Source organism: Haemaphysalis longicornis, unplaced genomic scaffold (genome assembly GCF_048455015.1).
Source record: "Haemaphysalis longicornis isolate Haplotype H1 unplaced genomic scaffold, Haemaphysalis longicornis Haplotype H1 scaffold_4, whole genome shotgun sequence".
Taxonomy (NCBI): Eukaryota; Metazoa; Arthropoda; class Arachnida; order Ixodida; family Ixodidae; genus Haemaphysalis; species Haemaphysalis longicornis.
In genome coordinates this window covers 122,821,498-122,845,854 of record NW_027526361.1, presented here as the reverse complement: position 1 = coordinate 122,845,854, position 24,357 = coordinate 122,821,498, and the positions used below count along the sequence as shown (strand labels likewise).

General features: G+C 44.1%; 1 protein-coding gene across 1 annotated transcript in view; it reads left to right on the top strand.

The window, feature by feature from the left end:
* The window catches only part of LOC144180551 (solute carrier organic anion transporter family member 74D-like), a 36,609-nt gene extending 15,170 nt beyond the window's left edge, over positions 1-21,439 (top strand). Inside the window, exons 5-9 of the mRNA XM_077708880.1 lie at positions 3,170-3,368; positions 8,833-8,968; positions 13,853-14,037; positions 16,940-17,004; positions 19,195-21,439. Coding sequence (XP_077565006.1) covers positions 3,170-3,368; positions 8,833-8,968; positions 13,853-14,037; positions 16,940-17,004; positions 19,195-19,517 — 908 coding nt within the window. The 3' untranslated portion in view covers positions 19,518-21,439. The remainder of the gene's footprint in view (positions 1-3,169; positions 3,369-8,832; positions 8,969-13,852; positions 14,038-16,939; positions 17,005-19,194) is intronic.
* The last annotated feature ends 2,918 nt before the right edge of the window (positions 21,440-24,357 follow it).

Below are 24,357 nucleotides of genomic sequence, written 5' to 3'. Positions count from 1 at the left end.
TTCACAATACTTGTCGTCAGGAAGCAGGCCGCAGTGAATTATATGAATTATTTAACAGTTGAAGTGTATATGCTGTCCCTACAGGCATCATGTGCCACCTCTACAAGAGTAAAAGTATCTCTGCTTGTGCCACCTCTTGGGGAGTATATGCTTACTCTGCATACAATAAAACTTCTGTCATGTAGAGTTAACACGATGTTAGGGGCAAGGAACCTCCACGGGAACGTTTAGGGCCTCTTCCTCATCGCACTATTATTAATAAATACGTAAGCCTACCTCGGTGACAGTCTATTGGAAAAGTTTAACAAGGTTAGAAGGTTGTTGTCCGAGGGACCGAGGTACAAATTACGAATGTGAAATTTCACGCATGATGCTTTCGGTAAGCGGTCATTATACCTTTTCAAAATTGGCCCTTTACGGACGGCAAAATAAGGTCCTGGAAAAGTCAAAAATGCTCATCTGCGATTTTATCAGTCGCCTGAGATTTCAATAGGATGCAACACCGGCGCTCTCAGAGGAAACGCGCGAGGCCTCTTTACCACGAAGATAAATGAGGTCAAATTAAAAGTAAAGAAAACCGATTTCTCGTTATGATCCGCAAAGGCTTCAAGTGCATCTCGATCTGTGAAGTCACAAAGGTGCATCTATTGCCCGAAACTTGTAATGTGGGGAAGAGGGGCCTGTAAATGTAAAAACGCACGTGAGGATTCAAGAAGGCGGAAGAGGGCAACGTACCGTGAATAATGTCGGTCGCTTTGTTTGCGAAAAGGTTAATGTTGAAACGTCTGAAAAAAAAGCTTGTAAGCCGAAACATGCTTGCGCTGAGAAAGGCAGTGCTTTACTCTGCCAGAATATGAAAACGTTTTTCTGCAAAATGAGCCAAATTCACCGAAAAAAAACTTGAGCTAACAAAGAACGTTTTGCAGGACATAAATGCTCCGCTGTTAAAGGTATTCTATGATATGGTAGAACTTTCAGACAGACCAGGTTTGGGGCCACACGTTATTAAAATTATGCGGCGGAGGATTTTGCCAATATAAGATGATAATGTTTGATTTGGCTGGTAATAATCCGAAAGAGTAAATTGGATGCGACAATATTATGAAACCTCTCTTGAAATTGACTGTAAAAAATGGTACGAGATAGGTTTGGTGGAAAAGCCATTAATCATATGGAACAGGGCTTCAGGAACATTAGGACTATACACATGGAGAGCTGGTGAGCCTTCCTGGCAGCATAAGCAGCTCTGGTAGAATTTTTCCGCAGGATCATTTTTTTTCTTATGCCTGAAGACACTGAAAAAAGTAAGCAAGCTTCTTATTGTCTTCCCATGAATTTCCAAAACGCTTTACAAAAGGGCTGATCGCACCTTCTTCGTCCTAAGGAAGTGACTCGTAACCGGGGGGGGGGGGGGGGGGGGGGGGGAGGAGGGCGATTGGCAGGCATGGCGGCTCTTTAGTGCAATAATGAAACGGGAAAAACAAAAATCAAAACAAAAATAAAAATAACCACACTCACTTCATGAGGGCGGTGGAGACGGGATGAAGTGATTGTTTCCCCTGTTTCATATTCAACTAGTTTTCTTCTTTGTCTTTTCACTTTGTCGCTCACATTTGGAGAGCGATCTTTCGCCGATTTTTTAATTGCCTTCGGAATCCGCCATACTCCGGGTCCGAAAAGAAAAAAAAACTTGGCATAGCTCCCCGGAAATGTTCAGTACAGTCACGCCAAAAGCACACTCCGATTGCGCAAATTGATTTGGGTTAGTTTGATCCGGGCGACAACAGGACCTGGTTGATTTTAAATATGAACTACGATCTGGGTACACATCGCCGGGGATAATCTGACCTATTTTGTTGCAAGCTCAAAAGAAACTTTTGCCAGTTATTTTTGTCACTGCAGTTCTATCTGTGTTAGTTCAGGTACGGGGATTTGATTTATTTCGAAAAAAAACACCTCATATACTACTGGTGTCAAAAGCTCACGAAAAAGAGTTGAAATCCTGTGGCAGTCACGCGCTCGCATGCTTAAAGCAAATGTGAATTATTTTGGTTAAAAATGAAGGAAGCTCACAATACCGTGTAAGACGGGAAGGTAGCGAAGCTGTACTTGACCTTTAGGACCATCACAAATGTTTAAGTCTATGATTGCACATGATGTGCTTCTTCTACGATGCCGCAATGACCTTTACTCCATCATTGTTGCTGTAAGTGTCAGCTTCCTTCATTTTTTGGAAGCGATAATCACTGCACGTTACTTGGAGGGGCGTACGCTATACACGTCTTTCTCATTCCGAGCAAGTGTTTCCATGATAACGGAGAACACTGGAATCTTTCTCGTTCGAGCAACTGTTGCCGCGATTACGGCGAACGCTGGAGTTGTTTTTGGCCAAACTTTGCCACCGTCCCTAAGTGTTTATGCTCGGCTAGCAAGCGTGCGGCGGGGTTACTGGGCGGTCGCCGCGAAGCACGCACACATGAGTGACCAGCATTTTCTTGGTTTTTAATTGCCGCGCGGTCGCTGCAATCTCGGCCATTCACCTAAAATGGTAATGCTTGGCTCGACCGAGGAGCGCCGTGGATGCTGGGCCGTCGCCCAGAGGCACGCTCACACTAACGCTCGGCATTTTCTTGGTTTTGTTAACTGCCGGGTGGTCGCCGCGAGGACACGACTCACGTGCGCGCGCTCGGCAATTTCTTCTTATAGTTACGTCTTTTAGGGCCACATACTGGGATATTGTCACCAAGTGGTGGCTGCAGCCATACATGCATATGTTTCCGAGTCGAGGCGCCTGACCGTTAGCTTTGATTCTTTCACGTACTTTTTTCGGCCCCAGAAGGTCATTTTTTCTATCCCAAACTCTACTTTCAACTCTATACCGATTCTATTTTGTAATAATACTCTTTTTCTGCGTATAAATCGCTAGGTTCATATTTTTTCGGTGTTTCAAGCGGGCGCATTAACCCTCCTCACGCCCGATTCCTGGCCAATCCCCCGTGTGGTTATGTGCCGGGTCACCAGGGACAACAACAAATATTTACCTGTGGACAAAAAAGATTACAATGTGCTCAACAGCTTTGTTGTTAAAATGCCACGAAATAACGTGTAGCTCAAAAATCGATATTCAAAACAAACCAGCCTACTATAACCCCTGTATGCTTCTTTTCAGGTCCTATTATGATAGTGTCTACAATGGTGGGCACGTTCGCCGGTGCTGTATTTGTTCACAAGTGGCAGCCTCGGCCAAGGATCATCGCGTGGCACAATGCGGTCGTCACAATCGTTTCTGTTATCGGCATAAGCGCACTGATGGCCATCGACTGCAGCACCCTGCAGCAGAATGAATTGACACCCCGTGGTGATGACAGGTACTTTATCGTACTCGTACTAGTTGCACAGAAAGGTCACTTCATTTGTTTGTTTGTTTTTCATTTTGGGAATATCTGCAGTTTGCGCCATTTATGCGAGGAACATGCACCGAGCCAGTGACTTGGCCATGACAAGATACCTGCTAATCCACTGCAGCAATGCCCTTTTCACTCATCCCCACAGATTTTTATTTGCGTCAACACCACCATCAGCAGCAGCAACCTTTTTTATGTGCACTGCGAAATGAAACAACAATCCAACAATTTTCAGCCACGTCTCTTGCGACCTGGGCGAGTCCTTTCTTTGCCGCGAACTTACGCCGTTTTTATCTTCATTGAGTCCTCGGTATTCTCATAGTTTATTTGCAATCAACTGGCAACTTCTTTGTTAAACAAATGGTTTACCTGTTTTCTCCCTCATACCCCTACAGTTCCTGCCCAAGCCAACTTCTTTTGTTATTTTGAACCGTTGCTTTTTACACAGTAGTTTTCTCTGCATTATTATTACCCAAAATGCTCGTTCCCTACTCGCTGATTGTACACGAAAAGAGAAGGCGCGTGGGGTGGCGCACGACCCCAGCAGGCGATCTCGAAGATGATGCTCTTGCACGCACGCTTGAATATGTACAACGTATTTCTGGGGGCCCATGCAAAGTCCGGTTAGTTTCCGCCAAACACATTTCTAGTGCTAAATTACTATAAACATATTTAACCCATCGATCGGCCATATTTTTTCTCATTGCAACAAGAACAACTCCATGCAACTTCGGCGTTTTGGCGTTACAGACTCTATCAGTGACAACACAAAAGCTCCGTCTTAATTGTTTAGAATTACATTATACCATTCCGGAGGTAAGCACGAATGCCTTTTCAGTGATTTTAAGCCACTCAACCCACCGCCCGAACCCTTTTACCCGCTCTCCACAAATACTTTATCAGTTCTTGGAAAGTGAATTGCTCTACTCCCGTCATTTTCATTTACACCTTCCGGAACTCTACGCTCGCACTCTATTGGACGCTCGCACGAGCGAACTACATTCATGCTCCTTTAATAGATGCGGAAGCACTCGGCCATCCCTGTTGTTTACAGAACATTTCGATTATAGCTGAAAAACCTGCCTATTATAAAGTAACAAACGAATCCGGATCTCTAAGCATCATCTTTATTATTAGCTGCGGTGCTTTCGGGTGCGCAAAGAGTAATACAATACGCATGAAGAGGAACCCCTCAACAGACAACATAAAAGAAGCAAATTTGCTTACTAGAAATAACGTTAGAAAATATGCAGAAAAATATTTTACGTTGTATAGACGTGTAAAGGTTTAGAGTATTTGTCACAGTCGTGCCGCTATTGTAGAAGTGAGTTCTGTGCAGCTATTCCGCTACCTCAAGCCAGGTAAAGTTTAATATGCAGCACAACCTGCTTACCCCCAGTAGATATCCCAATCACAATCATAACGTTTCATTATACGATAGGGTTTGTGTGGAGCACCTTCGGACTGTCCACTCCACTAATGTACCATCCAGTAGAATTTCGGAAGAAAACATAGTAGTAGAGGTAGTAAACATTTATTTGAGCAAAATTACAAGAGAAAAGGGCGGTGGTGTTGCGTCCGTAGTGCAGGATGCCTCTTGACCGGTTCGACGCGGTGGCCCGAGAAACCAAGGCCTTTCGGCGGGCCGGGTCCGGACTGGTTGTCGCGTCTGGCACTACTTCGCCATCCCTAGCCTAACCCTAATATAAGCTGAACATACCTAACCTAAGGAACATAGAGAAATCAATTGAAACCCTTGAAATCTAACTTCAGCCATCAAAGCCTGATTTGAAACAAGAACTGAAACAAAATGTCGTCTAAATGCGACATTCGTCTACTGCCTCTTCCACGTAAACGCCTCGCTTATCTTTCCCGATTACCTCTCATGCCGTTCACCCGGCCCGGCGGCTCAGAGGCTAAGGCGTTGCGCTTCTGAGCACAAGAACGCGGGTTCAATTTCCACCCGCGACCGCCGCTTTTCTGATGGAGGGGAAAAGAAAAACGCCTGCGTGTTCGAGATTTCGGCGTGCGTACAGATCCCCAGGTAGTCAAAATTATTCCGGAGACCTCCACTACGGCACGCATCTTCTCCTGTGTAGCGTTGGTGCATTAAAGCCCGCAATGAATCAAATTAAAATCTTATGATCTTCCTCTTCCATATTGCTCCTCCCCCGTAAAATACGTTAGCGGTTTGCACAAGTCGCTTCAATTTTTCCGTGGTCAACAGCTCCACGCGCGTTCCAAGCGGCACTTAGTGCAACCTTTCGTCGCTGTTTCTCTTTGACTTCTTGAAATAGAGAAAAAAAAAACATTTTAATGACTTCTTGAAATGCCACCAAAATAGCTAGTGTCACGAGCGACCGCTTTTTGCAATTTTGGGGTGTATGTTTACATGTAATCAAGCAGCCATGTATGTTTCCTTGAAAAAACACTGCACATACCTCTTATGTATTGATGTCTTGCCACAAATCTGCGTAATGTTTTTTTTTGCTCATTTATTTTGAAAAGTACAAATATTTCCACGAGATTTAAATGTTTAAGTATGTTTTGCCAATAAGCGTCTCGTTCAACAACCCTTTTAACTCTGGGAGAGCGGCTGAATCGAGAGATGGACAAACCTGTTGATAGACGGGAGGACAAGCGTACGGACGGGCCAGAATTTCTGCTTTTAGGTAGCCCAATAAAATCGGCCGTCTTTAAATCGGCCAAACACTTTAAAAAGCCGGTATTGAGCCAGGGACATTTAAATCACGAAGCTCAGAGGGACCTTTGACCACTAGGCGAGCGCTGCAAACAGTCCCACACTATCCTAGAGAATGCGAATGCGATTGGACTGCCTTTAAGCGCTCCTTATAAAATATTTAAGGCAATACTAGTTTTACTGTGGATAATAATAACTAAATGTTACTTCATTTTCTACGAAACTTTATAACACAAACACATGAATGGTTTCCATGGCCCGTGGTTTGTAGTAAGTTCAGACCTGGTGCTCTGCGGTTACTCGTAACTACACGAGCAAGTTTATGTCATCGTCTACAGGGTCAATTCCCGTCCCTCACACTGGGCCGGCATCAACATCCCGTCTGTGAGCCATCGGACAGGCTTGACCCACATGTTCAAAGCACCCATCTCTAAGAAGCAAAGCAGTGTAATGAATACTCCACCAATAGTATTAAGCCTGATGCGTCATAAAATATACATCGACCGGACCAAACAATTATGTGCGCAAAAAAACCATGGTGTGGAATGTCACTGCCACAAATAGAGTTTCGGTGCATACCTATCGTGTAAAAATAAGGGCTACATGTTTAAATGAGGGTCAATGTTGTAATAAATAACGTGTTGCAGCAATTTACAAACACTCTTAACTTAGGGGAAACCCAAAAAGTCCAGAATTTGTACAAAATTTTCGATCAGTTCCATTACAGGAATGCTATAAAATGGGCACCCTGTTTACAGCATCCGTAAAACAAGAAAAGCCGCTCAGTTCTCATCAATTCGCCCCACTGCCTACTTTGGGCCACGTGTTCGCCCCCCAGATCTGAATGTCTTGATGTAAGAGGGTGTATATTTCCATTTAAAACATCTTCCCTGCAGTGCATTCGGGTTTAGAAGTAAACCAAACCTTAACAAGGTTCATGTAATCTTGGCCTGTGTAAGCTGGCTTCCCCATATTTTGTGTGCCACCATGGAACTCACTCCCTCCTGTTCACTTCGACGCGCCCTTACGTTTTGGTCACATGTTCGCCTAAGGCGGTTTCATATATTGATATTAGGATTCCGTATATTTCTCTTGCAAAAATGGGTTCTTAGCAATGCATTTGTATTTTTAATTGAATTCTATTATGTGGAGGGAAGATTGGTCTAAGGTTCGTCTCTGTTAGCTGGTTTTTCCACATGGTGTGTGAACGGCGATATCTCCCCTCTCCTCTTCACGTCCAGACACCCTCCCCCTTCGGCCACCCGTTCGCCTCCAGAGCTTGATATTCGGATAGAAGATGGCAGATGTGGTCGTTGAAATAGTTTCCATCTGGCGAAATAAAAATGTAAGAGAGAGGACAACAAAAAATTAAAGCCATTCCACTCAATCTGAAAGCAGTCCAAAGTGCAGAGCAGTGATTCGCCATAATGGTTTGCAGCGTCGTTTTCCGCTCACTGCTACCAAAAGATTCTATTCAAATTTGCCGCCTGCGCAGTGCTCCCGCACCCCCTGCCTGAAACTGCGCCAGCGTGAGTTTTGTTCTTTTTGTTCTTGCTTTTCCTCTCGCACGTGCAGGGGTTTCACTGCACTTTTTTTCGCTTACTACCGTAAAAACCAACCCAACAAGCGTTCCTCACTAAATGAACGTGGCCGATGCCGGTTAAGTTCGTGTATTTTGCCTCAAATGTACCTAGAGTTTTCTTTGCGCTAAAAACCAGAGAGATGTATGATAAGCGCTAGCGGTTCACGAGTTTGGAATGCTTAGGACCATATAAATCGCTTGGCTTTCTAATCCTCTGGGTTACGCCGCAATGACAGCGGCTACGACGGAACGTCGTGTGTGTGAGGCTTTACTTGGGCACAGCAAGCGACCTACGATGACAAGGCGAGCATTTAAATTTCTCTGCACTCAAAAACTGTAAGCCGTTCCACTCAATGTGAAAGCTGTCGAAAGTGCACAGCAGTGATTCACCATACTGGGCTGAACCGCCGTTATCGGCTTACTGCTACCACTCCATGCAATTCAAATTTCCTGCCTTCGCAGAGCTCGCGTGCCCCTGCCTAAAACTGCGCAAGCGGGAGTTCAGCTCTCTTTCTGCTTTTCTCCCCGCACGTGCCGGCGTTGCACTGCCACATTTTGCGTTTACTATCGTAAAAACTATCCCAAAGGGCATCCCTAACTAAAGGAACGCGGTCGCTGCCAGTTAATTACGTATATATTTTCTCAAACGTACCCTATAGTTTTCGATGCGCTAAACAACGGGAAGATGTATGACAAGCGCCAGCGTTTCACGAGTTTTGAACGCCTATGACTATATAAACCGCTTGGCTTTCGAAGCCTGTGGTGTACGCCGCGAACAACAGCATTACCACGGACGCAGCCTTGGTGCTCTATATACGTGGGTCCAGCGAGCGAGCTAAGACGAGAAGGCGAGCGCGTAAAGTGCTCTGCAGTTAAAATGACTCCCCAGCAATGAAATTGTGTAGCCAAGTGAAGTTGGAGTTGCACAGATTTGTGTAAGCTCGTGTCTAGTAACCTGGCCCTTCCACATTGTCGCCTTCTACACAAAAAAACGTTGCAAAGTGAAGCCTACTGAGGATTCCGCTGAACAGTTCCATGGCGCGACAACACGGTTTCAGCGGGAATTTAGGGCCAGTCAAAGAGCCCCAAAAAGTACGGATGTCATCCATCTTCAAAGAGTGAAATTGTTCTTGATTTGTTCACAGATCCATTCACAACACCTGCACGGATTATTGTGGCTGTTCCACGAGTGTACACCGTCCCGTGTGTGATATCAAGAACGGAGTCGAGTACTTCTCCCCTTGTTTTGCTGGCTGTACGACCCACTCGGCGAACGAAAGCGTAAGTGAATATGCTATTTTCCTGGTTATATAACGCAACAAGAATGCTTTTATAACTGGTTCACAAAGGCAAGTGAGCAGCACTCCTTGTATTGCGAAGAAATGTGTACGCGCACATTTGTACTGGTCTTCTTAAAACGGAATATTCAACTCACATTTTTCTTCTTGTAAAAGACTGCGCTAAATGGAAATTAACGAAAACGAAGGACGGTAGAACACAAGGTGCACACTTACGAAAGCTTCCGTAAGTGTGCATCTTGTGTTCCGCCGTCCTTCGTGTTCGTTTATTTCAATATAGCGCAGTATTTTCCATGAAGTACCCAGAAGCACATCTTACACTTTATTCCAGAGGCGGGGTGGTCTTTCCATTTCGCCAAATGCGACGATTTCGCGTTTAAGGAGAGCCCAAATACCCGAATAGGTAGCGACTACACAAAACGCCCAGGCTTGTATAAAGGTGACCAACCGGACAGGAAGAAGCTGTAACCGTATTTTGGGTTACTTTTTTACGCCAAGTTAAAAAGTTACTATCCAGCTAATATCCTGGTACTTTCGAGGGCAGAGACAACATGGCATACAAATAACAAGGTGCTCATCTGCGCCCGTGTTTAAGTTTTACTTCGTATGTAGGGGTTTGTACTGCATAGTGAACAAGTTGCCCTAACAGAGAGCGTGGGATAGAATATATGAAGGAACCTTAGAAAGCGTAGGACAGGAGATTTGAAGGAACCCTGGAAAGGTTGTTTCCAAAACAACTAGTTTGAGAGTGAGAAGATATTTCTTATTTGGCGATGCCGAAATGAGACATATTTCCTTCCTAACGAGTAGGGAGTGTAAAAAAAACAAAATAAGGAGCACCCCAAAAAACTAAAAAAGATTCAGGGAAAGGGTGGTTCGGTATTAGAAGCGCAGAGGATGCAGTGTCCCACCCATAACTCCGCCATGTTAACAACATGTAAAATCTTAAATGCAGCCTCATTTAGCAAGATCTGGAAACGAGAAGTCATAGCCAGGCACCATTGGAAAACGTGTTCGTTGAACTTGCTGAAGGGCTAATGAAATCGGTCGCATTACGCGAAGAATTAACTGGCTCCCAATAATTAGTTGCGTTTTTTTATCTTTGCTTCCTTTCAGTTAGAGCGCTTTTTACTCATGCTTGAATGGAAAGCGCTTAAACTTTGACTGGTAAACAAGGACGAGAAAAACTGGCAACGAGAAAAACTGGCAACCAATTTTTGGTTGCCAGTTTTTCTCCTTGTTTACCAGTCAAAGTTTAAGCGCTTTCCATTCAAGCTATGCATAACCAACTAGCCCCAACAGATGCCCTGTTTACTCATGCCTACGGTAAGTTTGTCAGTGTGACTCGGTATTTTATGTCAGCTTGCGTACAGCACAGCTGTTTGATCTTTTAGTTCCGGCGTGAAGCCACCAGAACACTCAGGCGAGTCGGCCGCACATTAGCGTGCGCCTTGTTAGAAGCACCAGCCGTCGTCGAGGCTTCCGCGTCGACATACCCCACGTGAGGAGCCCACCGAAAAATATCTAGAATAATACTGAGTCCACGTGAGCATGCGCGTCGAGAGGAGCAGCCGGTGTCGGCCAGCTCGACCTTCAAGAACACCCTACCCACCGTTCATTGCATTATGTTCTCTTCGCCAGTAAGGAGCACAGGCGCTGAGTTCGCGCTACAGACCCAGAGTTCACGAAGCCGGTTTCCAAGGCCGGTTTCCACTGCGGTGCACTTTGGGAGAGATCTGGAAGCCTCCGGACAAAGTTATCCATGCCCACTCGTCATGCGTAACACTCACCGGCAAGTTCCGGAATTGATGTAAGGTGCAACAGGAGAGTTTAGGATGATGAGAGAGGGGTGACCAGTTCTTCTATTTTTCCAGCCTTGTACCAGTAGTGTATGCTGCCCCAATTTTCTAACACTTCATTCCCATTGAGTAGATGATTAACAACCCTGTTTCGTTCTTACTACGTGCAAGCCCAGTAGGCTCCCAGTGCTGAAAACGGCAGATTTAGCAATAGCTGTTAGACCTTCGTAGACTCAGACATTGCATACTGATCGAATATAACCCCTTCTAATCCGTGTTCACCTGGAAACGTCGTGAGTGTTTAAATTCGGGGTTCAAAGCAAGAAAATTCAACAAATTAGAGGGAATGCCTAAGCGCGGATACGGCACAGATTCAAGGCATGTATGACATATAAAACGGTCACGGTGGAGATGGACCCCACACAATGGTACAGCCATGCTGTGGTTGCCAATTTTTGAAGCAATATAGAAAGGTTTAGTGCAAACTCCACTGAGATTAAACTCCAAAGTGACGCTATTGCCGTTCCCGAAGAGCTAGCAAACGTTTCAAAGGGAACTGCAGCACGCAAATAAAGAATGGGAAGAGCAATATCGGGGACTATTGCAGCCGCTGTCATAATATGTGTAGCGCTAAACCAGAAAGTTCTATACTATTTTATTTAACGAGTAGTACAAGATGGGACTACAGTGAACCGATGTCTTTTTATGAGGTTCACCCGAAGCGGCCATGCTTGTTATTTTCAGCCTAGAATTTTACGTGCTATATTTTGAGGCAGAGCAAGAAAATACCAGCACAAGAAGCTTTGTGCTGAAAACATTACCTAATACATACTACATATGTAGCGCACCCGGCTTGGAAGGATTAAAACCTAGTTTTTTGTTCAATCCTATGTGATTCTCGTTATTTGTGTATTCACAGAATAAGATGAGGACTGAGAGAGTATCTCCGGTGCAAGCATTAGTTTTATTAGATATTTACTTTTTCCGCAATTCAAAAGGGCGATCCCTTAAACAACTTTACTGGGGCAAATGTCGACAGTGTCATCAATTTTGAAAGGGTTGTGTTCGATGATCGCAGACTAAGGCACTTTTTACAATGACAAAAACTGTCCATTGGAACTTTTGTACAACAGATAATGTATGCCCTTGTCTCTTCACAAAAGTTTGGTGCATGGTTTGGTTTACCGTTTACGTCGATACAGGGTCACAATGTATGGATTTTGTGCCATGGGCTGGATAAATAGGATGAGTTTCATTTTCCGTTGTCTGTTAACTAACATAAGTTACGTCTAAACCATTCAGCACAAGAGTGATGTGTTCAAAACTCTACGGTTACCGAACTTAGATTTTTCTGTAAGCGAAACTATTGTTTTAAAACATTTGCGGACAAATAATTTTAGAGCATTCCATATCCCTATACGCAATCTCCAACCAAAAAAGCCTTCCTTGATTCCCACGTCCGCACAAATACAAGCTACGCACGTAAGACTAAAAACAACTAGTTCCCTGCTGCGTTCAACAATTCTCGTGGCGATATTTCTAGAATAAATTCAAGATACAAACATAAAAGTTTTTTGCGACGGGTACTATATATGAACTGCCATCATCTCAATTGTGCGTTTTTGCCATGTACTTTTATGTACACTTCGACTGCCCAAAATTTTTCTGTTATTCTGCTTTTTTTACGTGTATTTTTTTTATTGTTGGCGGCAGCTGTTGTCGTTGGTACCCGATGACTACCAGACTCAGCCCCTCACGCCCTACGTGGCTTTGGCAGGGAAGAAGTTTTGTCCTGTTTCAAAAACGACATAACTGATCTCATCATAACCATAAAGAATGCTTAGCTGAAAATGGAAAGGGGGGCTCCTTTCTCTCAAATTGAGTAACGAGATAATCCTACTCAATGAAGGGTGGCTGCGTACGTTCTTATAGAGATATTCAGAAATGACAGCGCTGAAGAGTCAATTATATAACCCTGAATGGTATGCGATGGCCCAAATAACGAAAATTCAGGGCAGTCTTCCTTATGCGAACATATTTGCTCGCGAGTCACCTAGTAATTTCTCGTGCTACCTGAATATTTCTTCGTGTGCCTAAACGTTTTGGATAGCGAAAAAATCAATGGCGTTCAGGTGAAACGTCACGCAACTCATTGTAGTATTTGCGTATAGCACTGAAAAATTAGCAAGCTGCCGTAAGAATACACGCGACCGTGCCTTAAGGGCGACATTTTATTGGTGAATACATAATTTGCATACGTTAAAAATTCCGAATTGTCAACTTTCCATCTTGGCTATTTTATTGAAAATGTCCTAACGAGATAGCACGTGCAACGGCTGCTATTTCAGTATAGTGACAATATTTATAACATATAACTGTACACTCAAAATCTTTGCGTGAAAGGTGCTTCTCAGATAATTTTTACTGCACGTTCCTTTTTTCGATATGCGGGAGCTATCTGCCTGCTTGGTCGAAATGGCCTATTACACGCAAATTAGCCGAACCACTATTTGCTGATTGCCGCACTTCCGTTACCATATCTGCATATTAGTTATGCAACACAACATATATTGCAATGTCCTTTTCACTAATATCATACTATTATCAGACACACCTGCTCATTGTTAGGCGTTTCCCCAAAACTAAACAGATCTGCACAAGACCCCACTTTGTGGTCCGCCAGCCCGCACGAAACAGACCTGGGGGTGGCACTCTATATATACCCTTACGCGCTACATAAAAATCGGTAAAGGAAATTTGAGGCGTATTTCGCAGAATTTCATTTCCCTGCTGTTTCAACAATTTCTCCTTAAATATTTCGGGGTGCGCTGACTATTTAAAACCGCTGCTTTTTTGATCAAAGAAATGTGTGTTTCCGCAGACCCCACTGGCTGTGCTCTTCCAGTGGGTGTTATAAAAGGCATGAGTCAACGAATAAAATTAGAGATGCCAAAGTTTATGGAAGAGGGCATGCATTTATTAACATAGTTGAACCAACCAAGCAACATACTCACCAGAAATATCTGCCACAAAATCGGTTATATACGACGCATGTATTCTTTTTTTAGATATTGAGCAACTGCCAATGCCTCGTCGGAAAAGAAGACCCAGCCTTATTCCAAAGCGGCACGGTTGAATCCGGAAAGTGTCCCCGAGATTGTACAGTCGCCTTTATGGTGTTCTCGGCAATTGTTTTTACGGTACAAGTCTGCTACGCAACGACAATTGTGGGCTCTACTCTTCTCGTCATCAGGTAGGGTTAATAGGGCTTGCCACGCAAAGAGGAGTCTTCGTAAGCCTTAGCATAAGTTCTCAAACAGTCGCCGATGTTTTGTAGAGGGCGCGATAAACTCCCCCGTGACGTTGTTGCAAAGCTAAGTGTCACGGCAGAGGGCGGAATAAAACATTTCCATTATAACCTGGTACATCGTTACACTTCCGTCCGCGCGACAAAACGGAGTTCGCACAGCCGTGTAGCGACCTCAGACCAAAGAAATCCAGCAGGTTCAAGCAAATGCGACAGAAGGAATTGAATTTTAATAATACTGTTTTTTAATAATAATGTCAGTAGTATTGTTCGAAGGGAGCGTTATATGTAAATTACTCAGATCTTCGAAATCTGCGGGCAAGTAAGCCTAATTTTCAGCAGCGGAGCTCCGTAGGCCGAGCTTTCCTTCCGTCCCACCAATGAACCCCAAAGCCACAAGGAAAAAAATGTGGTTAGTGAGGTCCAAGAAATCGAACCCGGGACCTTTACGTCGTGAACCTTGCAACCTATCTCTGGGCCACCCCAAGGCCCGGTGGTACGGGATTACGGCGGGGAACAACACCATGCGCAGCCAAGTACACAGATAAAAAAAAAACGTTCCCATGGTCGTAATCAAACCTCGGTCCCTCGCGTTATGAAAGGGGCTCCTTTCCGATTCAGCTCTGATCGCATTGCCTGGCAGGCCCGGACGAAATCATCCGGGGCTAGCAGTCATGGATAATTGTCACCGGCGAATTCAGAAATAAATGGGAGGTTCAACATCCCGGTCTTCGACGGAGGGAGGCGGAACGCCAGCTCTACTGTATCTCCAGCCATGCACCACTGGCGCCAGCTGAGCTAATTCTTTATTCGTATTTTGGCTGTTCTTTGGGAGAGTTTTTTTCTTTCATCTTTGCTATTGGGGAGATATGAATACAATAGATTTCTTTTTTATTTTGTAAGGTAATTTTTATGGAAAGTTATTTTTCTATTTTTTTTGGGGGGGGGGAGGGGGGGAGCGGAGGGTTCCAAAATTCTCTCTCAGCAATGATTTCCATTTAGGCTATTACAACAATAAAGGTATTACTACCTGCAAATATGCATTTTTTGTGGAAATGCAGGGCGTTACACAGTTCGAAATTTCGCTATTGTTTCATTCGTATTTTGAGCGTTCTTTGCTGAATTTTCTATTTATTCTTAGCGTTTTGTGCGAGATGTATACGACGCATAGTTTTTATTTTGGCAGATGATGTTTGTAAAAATTCTATTTTTGTGTTTCTCCTATTTTTGGTGTTTTCAAAATTCTTCCCGACCACTTATCTTCATTTAAGCTGTTATAACGATTGAAGATTATTTCCGCAAAATCTGTATATTTGTAGAAATGCAGGGCATTACACGCTCATGGCTATGGTGTTACTCGGCAAATGATAGAGCGGCAAACAAATAGAGCACACAAACGAGAGAAAAAAAATTTTAATCGATACCGTTAAAAATTCAGTAAACGAAGTTCGCAGGGTTAGTATGCAAACGTAGTCGCTAATTCATGCTGAAAGCTGCACCCGTCGGAGCTGATTCCCCTTCTACGTCAAGTATATCATCAATGCGGCCTTGGTCCACCGTGGTATACATTTTACCTAATCATTTAGCGGCACAGGCTTCAGCAAGTTTGTCGTTCTCGCAGACCGCCAGGTTGCCAGGTTGCACCAAAAACGTGATTATAAAAATCAGCTCACGGATGCCTGAAGCAACTGTTAGTAAATAACTTTCGCTCTAAGTTGATGTTGCCACGGTTTTCTAGAAGTACCCAACATTAAGAAATAAATTGTTAATGTAATCTACACTTTTTGCTGTATTAAATATTTATTGACGCTTTAATTCGCCCTGCAGAGCAACAGCCTTCCACAGCATGCATTTGTTATTGATCGTTCTGTTCTATGAGAGCGCACTGTTGCCGCTTGGAGGATATCTGAGTATTTCTTGGGTCATAGCTGTAGGTGTTCAGGTTCGTGAATTTGTAAACAAAAACCCGATGCCTACTTCCCAACGAAAATATTCGCTGCAAAATATATCTCTATCATAAGAAACAATGATGGAAAACAATGCCGCCAGAATTTGAGATAAAATTATTACTATACAAGAATTGGCACAACCTGGTCACCATTTGAGGTTTATTTTGCACATAAATATAGAGGCAAAAACGCCGCACAGAACTGCAATATTGGTTTGTGTTTATTCCTGTGCTCTAAAAATTCTGTTCTAAATGTACGCTATTGAACCCACCTCAAGTTTGTATTGTTTGTTTGTAAAGAAATACTAATCTTTATTTCAGGACTGGGAGATATATATAACTTCCCATATAATTAATAAATTGAACTGATCTTCTTTTTTCACTTCTGAGCGTCAGCTTATCTTAATTATGACGGCGTAAGCTCTACTACGCTCCTTATTTGAAGGTCACTTATCCCACCGTAACTGACCTATAGAAGCCGGTGCATGCAATCTGCGGATTTCTTTCTTTTGTTTGGATGTCTTGAGGCCTCCCCGCTAGGCACCACGTAACTAGACAAGAGTAAAATGGCGGCTTCATCTACTCTTGACATCGTAGCGCGAGCTGGTCCTCGGTTTCCTGCAGTTCAGTAAAACAAGTGCACGTGACGTTGCGCGAGCATAACTGCTGCTTCGGCGGCACTTGTTCCGTCTCTAACAATCGATGGTGCCCAGGCTGCGATGTCTGTGCGCGTCCTCTTGCACCAGCGAATGCCTAAATTCAACAATTAGGCAATGATGGCTAGACGGCAGGCTGCGAAATATCAAGCAAATGAGAAATCGCGTCAAACATTGTTTGAATATTCTCTTGTTTCACTCGGGATAACTAGGCTTGAAGTCTCAACCTGCGCCTTTTTTCCAGGTCACTAAACCTGACTGACAAAACGGCGGCGCTTTCTATGTTAGCAGCTATTATGAACCTATTTTGTAAGTATCTGAAAAAAAGGTGTGAGTGGGAAGGAAAAAGTGCTGTAATTACACTTCTTCACTCTTTTAAAATTCATAAGCGACCAATACGATGCTATTGCTATGCCCCTATGCCCGGAATTTATTTTACACAAATTACTGAGACAACTTAGTCGTATTGCTTTATTGTATGCTGAATACCCTAAAATACCCGAAGACGGAGATGAAGCGATGACACAGACTATGCCTTCCTGGCATTGCAGTTTAGAGCTGTTCCTAATACATTCGTTTTGAGGCTAGCGGTAACGAAATTTACTTCGCTTTGTTTATAAAATCCGAGTGGTTTCTTCGCTGCGAATGTTTGTTTTCAAGCCACCATTCTTAGTAGGACATTAACAAATATAGCCGGCATCGTCGTTGGCCGTTGCACTTGAATTGATCGTTGGACGTTACATTCCTTTTGTTGCATTCATTGTGTTATGTTCGCTTCAGATAAGCTGGGTAAATGCTCCCAAAACGTTTCGGGCTAAAGAGTCCACGCTAGCGAATGAGTGACACTTCGTTAATTCATGGCCACTACGAGTAACCGTCATTTAGTGTGCGAGTTCGCTTATTAACGTAGCTCTCATACATCGGCTTTATTAGATTGGGTATGAAAATAATCATCCGTGGCAGTTGTAAAAAACCTGTGTAGAAAACAGCATTCCTAGTTTGACGGCTGTTCAAACTATCAAGAAACGTACATCATGCTTAGTATACGTAATTTCAAACATTCATAGCGAGTGCGTCCTGCTGAGCAGGCGATTATTTTGATGATATTTTAAAGCAGCAGCATGTCTCTTGGTTTTTCATCGCACATAAAGAACATATTTCTGCGTCAGAGGAGAATAAAGCGGCAATAAATGTTCAAATCAAAATTACGTTTTATGCGCAGCGAAAACACGACATGAATGGCTGTTTCTCAATTTTCGGCGTAATATAGGCTTAGTTTACTCATGTGATCAGAATACCATTTCCCATCTTTTTTGTTGCTAGGAGCTTCGCTTCTAATTTTTTCTACGGTAGTACCAATTATGGTTTTCAGACCTTAGCATTCTAAATAAAGGACAATATGTATTCACACCCCACTATTCTCTCCTTTGCTAACGAGAACATATCAAATGAAAAATTCAAAAAATGCGTTCAGGAAATGTTAGCCTAAAACACGAACCACTGGGGTGACCCAACTTCACGATTTGTGATGAAATGCTTCCTGGTTCTGAGTTGTAGTATTTGTTTCATTTTAACTAAATGGCAACATTTGGCCTGATACTTTTAGTTCTGATTTCTCGTTTTAATCCAAAAGGGTGGCATGTTGGGCTAGTTGGTGGTTTTCAGATGCAAGGGAAGGAACAGCGCACATTCTAACAAAGGACGACAGCGCTTGTGGTGTGTTACTCTGTCGTCCTTTGTTAGAATGTGCGCTGTTCCTTCCCTTGCATCTCGTTTTAATCCCTCTTATGTACACAGTTTCAGTTCCATTTTCGTAAGTTTTTTAAACTGTTTTTGCAGTTTTATTTTGTAGTTTTGTTTGTATTGTTGTTAAGAGAAGGTGGGCCTCAGTCAGGTGGTTAAACACCTTGTTTTTTCTTGTTTTTTGGAGTTTTTATTTTGTATTTCTGTTTGTGTAGTTTTTAAGAGAGGGTTGGCCTCCAACAGGTTTTTAAACACCTTTTGCCTTCCTTTCTGCAGTTTTGCATTTTCCTGTGAAACGGGTATAATAAATCTGAGCCCCCCTCCACTCCCCCCAGCATACTTATATAGTTCCTCTTTCGGCCAAAACATATTTACCTGCGGAAACGTTTTTTGAAAAACCCGCGCATAATTTCAAAATAACTCTCTTTGCTATTTTGTTGACGAGACTTGAGCAGTTGAACTGGGTGACGGTATGCTTGTTTGTGTAATGAGAACGTTTTTCCCAGAATTGCCCAACCAAGGTACTTTTATGTTTCGCCTTTGCATGAGTATGGCGTACACGTCCCAAAACAGATTCCGTGCCATGCTGCGTCAGGGATGGTATGGCCGTGCCTTATTAATTAAGATAAATGTATTTGAAATTCCCGCTAACTGTTTAGAAATTGTGAAACGCCACCATGCTTCGCAAATGTGCACATTGTGTCCCTGTTCTCAAGTAACAAAGCTGTATCTCAGACTTGGTTGTTTCTTTTCAAGCATTCATACCGTACCCACTCATCTACGGAGCCTTGGTGGACGCCAGCTGCCTCGTCTGGGAGGACCGATGCGGGGAGCGCGGTGCATGCTGGGTGTACGACTTACCCAAGTTTCGGTACCTAGTGAACGGTGTCACCGCTGGTCTCCTGGTCGCTGCCACTGTATTTCAGGCCATTGTGGTCCGCTACAGTGACCGCGTGACGGATTTCTATACAGATGAAGCATGTGATTACGGCAACAAAACTTTGGGCCCAAGCATGCTACCACTCGTGGAGAGCAAAGAAAAATCTAGGGGTGGCACGTTAGTGAGTTGTGTAATATAAACGCGAGGTACAATTCCAACCATAAAGTTTTGCTCTAAATGCTTTCTCTGCAGGGATAGCGGCCAGGAAATTTTCAGGCTTCTAAACTCTTGGCGCCAACAGAAAAAAAGTATGTAAATATAGTATTATCTCGTTGAATTGAACCGCAAGGGCATGTCACCTCACATCCAATTCATGAAAGTTCGAACAAACCAAAGTGAAGAATAGCAACTGTACACTGCGATCGGGAAGCACCAGGGCATGTCAACAATTTGTTGCTTGAAAAGTCCGGGATTGCTGCCTTTTTTTATCCCTGAAGGAGACAGTCCACACGTTTTGCTCTAATAACTTAATGTAACACAAATCCACATCTTTGCTTTCTGGGTAACTAAAGAAGTAACGGGCAGCTTTCTATTCTGGCATGACATCTGCGTGCACGGCCAAAATATCCTTCGTCATTGTCCCCCCTGTCGCTATTGGCAGTGACAGGTGCTGCTCTTCGGAAATGAGATATGATGTCCTCATCTCTCAGCGCACAACACACACCAATGTACTCGCGTCACGCTCGACGTGGTTCAGAAAACAGGCGACCCAAACGCCGGGTAGTGGAGTTTTTATTGGTTTTATCTGTTCTTTCTAGTCCGTTCTGTGCAGCGTTGTGTGGTGGGAAGTACAGAGACATCTACGGAGAGTTGGCCGGGCCAGGTCGCCCAGTTCGAGTTATCTAGAATGTCAATTTATTCCAGTTAGAATATATGATCTTTCACAGTAATTATCTTTACATGCTATCTCTTCGAAGCTCAATGTTCTATCGAAGCAACACAAAACACGAACATAAATGTTCATTCTGACAGTACATTTCTCAAGAAAGTAATCTCTTCGCAGCAAACTAATGTCAAAAAAGGATTTCGCCGTTTACTAAAGAATTTATGCTTCATTACTACTGGATCTGAGGCATCAGTACTCTCTTTCTTCTCACGTGTACGGATCGTATACACGCACTCAATTCATTTGCAAATCAAATCTTGTGTAAGAATATGTGAACACACAACAGCAAATTTTGAAAGGGATCTATAGTTTTTGGCAAAAAATCGCTGTCGGGAAAAACATTTCTACACACACTCTGAAGAAATATTACAAAAAATAGGCTGGTCCTAGAATTTCGCAGAGGTTATATAGAAAAGCTCTGAAATGTTAGATATGAGGAAGAAGCTAATCAATCTAGCCGCATGTTTGAATTAGCTACCGCGAACTTTTTTTCCCTCTACTGTAATCAATATTGCTGGAAGAGGTTCAGCCTTAAATTGTCCATCTAAGTCGTCGTGCTTGCTTGAGAACATGTAGCAGCACTTCGTCAACAACGTTTTTTGAACAATATTTGCTAAAAATTATTTTTGTTTTCTTTTTCCCAAAGCGTGCGCCTTAACGCCGGGAGAGGTATGCTAAACCTTCATGTTCTTACGTTTGCATAATTTGGAACTGTATGCATCTACACCATATCTATACGTGGGACTTGGGCGTTCGGGTGTTTTGTGTATCTTACTTTTTATAATTACATTATCCTTAGCTGCGAAAAACAATTCATTGGTGCGTAACCGCCATGTTTTTTATACTTTAGTGATACGGTCCTTACATTTCCTATCAGGGAACAAATACTCTTTGTATCTGCTCATTTTCGCAAGAACTGTTGCAGTGTCGACTACCTTGGTCTAATAATGTGCTCCTAGAGATCGGAGATCCTTCATTTCGAGTGTCCAGAAACGCTGTATACACTTCCGGCTTCTCCCGCCCTTTGCCATGTCGTATTGGCCACAGTTTGTTGCTGGTTTCAGAGGTTCTGTGCCGCTCGCCATTTCCTCTTTTATAAATAAAGCGACTGAACTGAACTGAAAAAAGCACTCTGCTTTTGTCAAACGCCCGGTCACCGCAAGGGCTTCAAGGGCTAACCAATGACGCCGCTGAAATGGTAGTTTGGTGGCAGAAGAGGTGCTGGAACCTTACGTACGCCGATATTTACACGATATGAAACGCTTTTTCAGTGAACACAAGTTGCGGAAGATACAGCAGTTGCGTAATAGTTATATGTTTGAGTTGCATTTATGTATTTAAGCGCTCATATGCTGCCTCGAAAAATTGTACATGCGGCTTGCACAGTCAAATACGAATAAAACTGGCTGCAAGGACGGTTCCTAATATGTGTAGCTATACTGTGCGACCGTATAAACTGCGTGATGTGAAAATTTTTTTTGAAGGGAAGTTGCACTGCGTATGCTGACAAAGACGGACACACACAAAAAAAACGAACACTTTAACGTTACGACAGTGCCTTAACAACTGGACACCTAAATAAAAAATAATATATGAGCATTTCGAAGTAAGCCAGAATAAATGTGGTAAATTTTTTGACCTTCCGTTTTAATTACGATTCCACTGTGGTGTTCGAGCGCTTTTAAAGCAAACCTTTCTACTTCTGCCAGCCAGCGGTTCTTTTGCGGCGAGGGGGGCAATTAACTCCCAACGCGCCGGAGGCGGCGGCGGGAGGGGGGCGAGCGGGGGGGCAGGGTTTCATTCACGGAGCACACTGTAGATGGCGCGGCGAATTTGCCGAGCTTTCCCTGCGCGGAGGTGACTGCTCGCCAGCGGGCGAGTCAGTGCTGCGGCTTTGTCGTGTGCTTTAGCGACGGTTGTTCTGGGCCTGTTTTGGCGCCGCTTCGCGTTCATTGCGCGCTTCCTCCGCTCGGCTTGATTAACTTGTTCGACAGCGCCTCCTGCGTAACCTGGACCCGACGCGATGAAGTTGTCGTACGCAAACATACGTTAGGAATTGGTTTGCAGGGCGGGAAAACAAAATGTAGAGGCCACATACAGAGAAACGCCACGGAAACGCAACCTTTTGCGCACTGCCTGCCACGAATTGGACTCCGTTTTCTAAGTTAGTGAATACCAATTTGGTTGTTTTTAAGAGGTATTACGAAAGGCGAAAGGAGCAACTGTTCTGATAAATAGAGCATATAAAAGTTCCCTCCGCTTTCTCGCAATTTTCAAACTTACTAAACTAACTAGTTTTAATCAGTATAAATAGTAATCATTAAGCTCCCATGTCGAATTGTTTCGGTGTCAGCGCTTGTCTCGTGCCGTGGTGTAGCCTCAAGTTAGCACATCAGGATGGCTAGGTTCCGCTATCTCAACCTTCGAACGACGCTGCTCTCTGCTTTCTTTCTGCCGATGCATGGCCGGGCTACAGCGGGCACCGCCGCTGTAAACCCGCCGCCCCCGTGAATTCCCCGTTACGGCTGGAAGAATCTGTGGTTTCACTCTTTGTGGAGCCGCGTGTGTAAATTCAAGTGACGTCGCATGGACCATTGTAGTGGGGGTCGTTTAAAGCTTTGCTTTCCAATCACCTCCGCAGCGTGGATTGAAGCCAGTTTTTTTAGGGGCGAAGCTCCTTAGGGCGTGGGTCTGTCCATCCTCGACGTATGTATGTAGCCACCTCTAGTTTAGTTCTTGGATTGTTTACTAGATGGCGTGGCTACCTCTAGTTTAGTTCTTGGATTGTTTACTAGATGGCGGTACTTGTATATGATGAAAAGATGCGCTTGGATTATTTACTAGATGTCGTGGCTACCTCTAGTTTAGTTCTTGGATTGTTTACTAGATGGCGGGGAGCGTTGTAATAAAATCCGTTCGCTGTTGCCGCGCACTCGGAGTCGCCCGATGGATAAGGCTGCAGATGTGCGAGCCCGCGAGGCAGAAGCGCTCCGTGAAGCTGCGCGACGCCCCCGCCAAGATTCTGCCGTACGAGAGCGGGAGGCCGAAGCGTGTCGTCTGGCTGCGCGACGACGCCGCCAAGATCCCAGCGTTCGAGAACGAGAGGCCCAAGCGTCACGGCAACGGCGCGAGGACCCTGCCGTACGCGAAGCGGCACGGCTGCGGCGCGAAGAGGTTCTCCAAAACGTCAGAGGACGGGAAGCGGCGAGAAAGCGCGCGTATCGGCAGGCAGACCCCGATGCAGTGAGAGCTCGTGAGGCGTCTGCAAAACGCATCAGGCGAGCTCAGCCCCAAGGTGCCGACGCGCGATTTAACCGAGGCTCTCTAGACGTTACGTTCGGACACAGATGTAGTGGGCGAACTTTCACTGAAGAGTCACGGTTTTACCGATGATTTCCCATCAGGAGCTTCGCCCACTCATCATCATTCACCCCGTGGATATGCTGTGAATTTTTTTTAGTTCTCGTTCACCCGAGAGCCTGCACCCTTAATGATCGGCGTACAAAAAAATGAAGACCCCTTAAAAATGATCGCTTTGAAAGCACAAATGCAGTGGTAATACTTCTGTTATATCTGCTAGTTCTGAAGTGACATTGTCGGGGTGAATGATTACATCGATGTTTCTGTATTAGAATTTCTATCCGCAGTGATTCAGTGACCATGCAACTGAGCACATGGTCGCCAGAGCACTTCTTGAAGGGCTTTTTGTACAGAAATAAATGAAAAGTTTGTGTTTTCTCAGGATTAAAATGAACCCGAAAAAATCCACTCCGGTGCATCTAACTGCCCCATGAGCACTGTCAAAACGAACCGCATGGTGACTTTGTAAATAAATTAGGAGTGCACGGGCCGATTTATGACTGCAAGAAATCTTACGGACGATAAGCTAGCAAGCAGCCAAGTACGCTTCCTGTAAAAAGAAGCAGGAACAACTCTTTCACGCAAGACCGAAGGGTAATAAGACACAGTCCCGTCCCGTACTGGCAATTTCGGGGCCATGGTGGACCAGCCACCGATTAACGGCTGCTCACAGATTATGGGTGACAAGGAAGGCACCGTAGTCTTTCCCATGTGCAGCTACTGGTTATTCGCT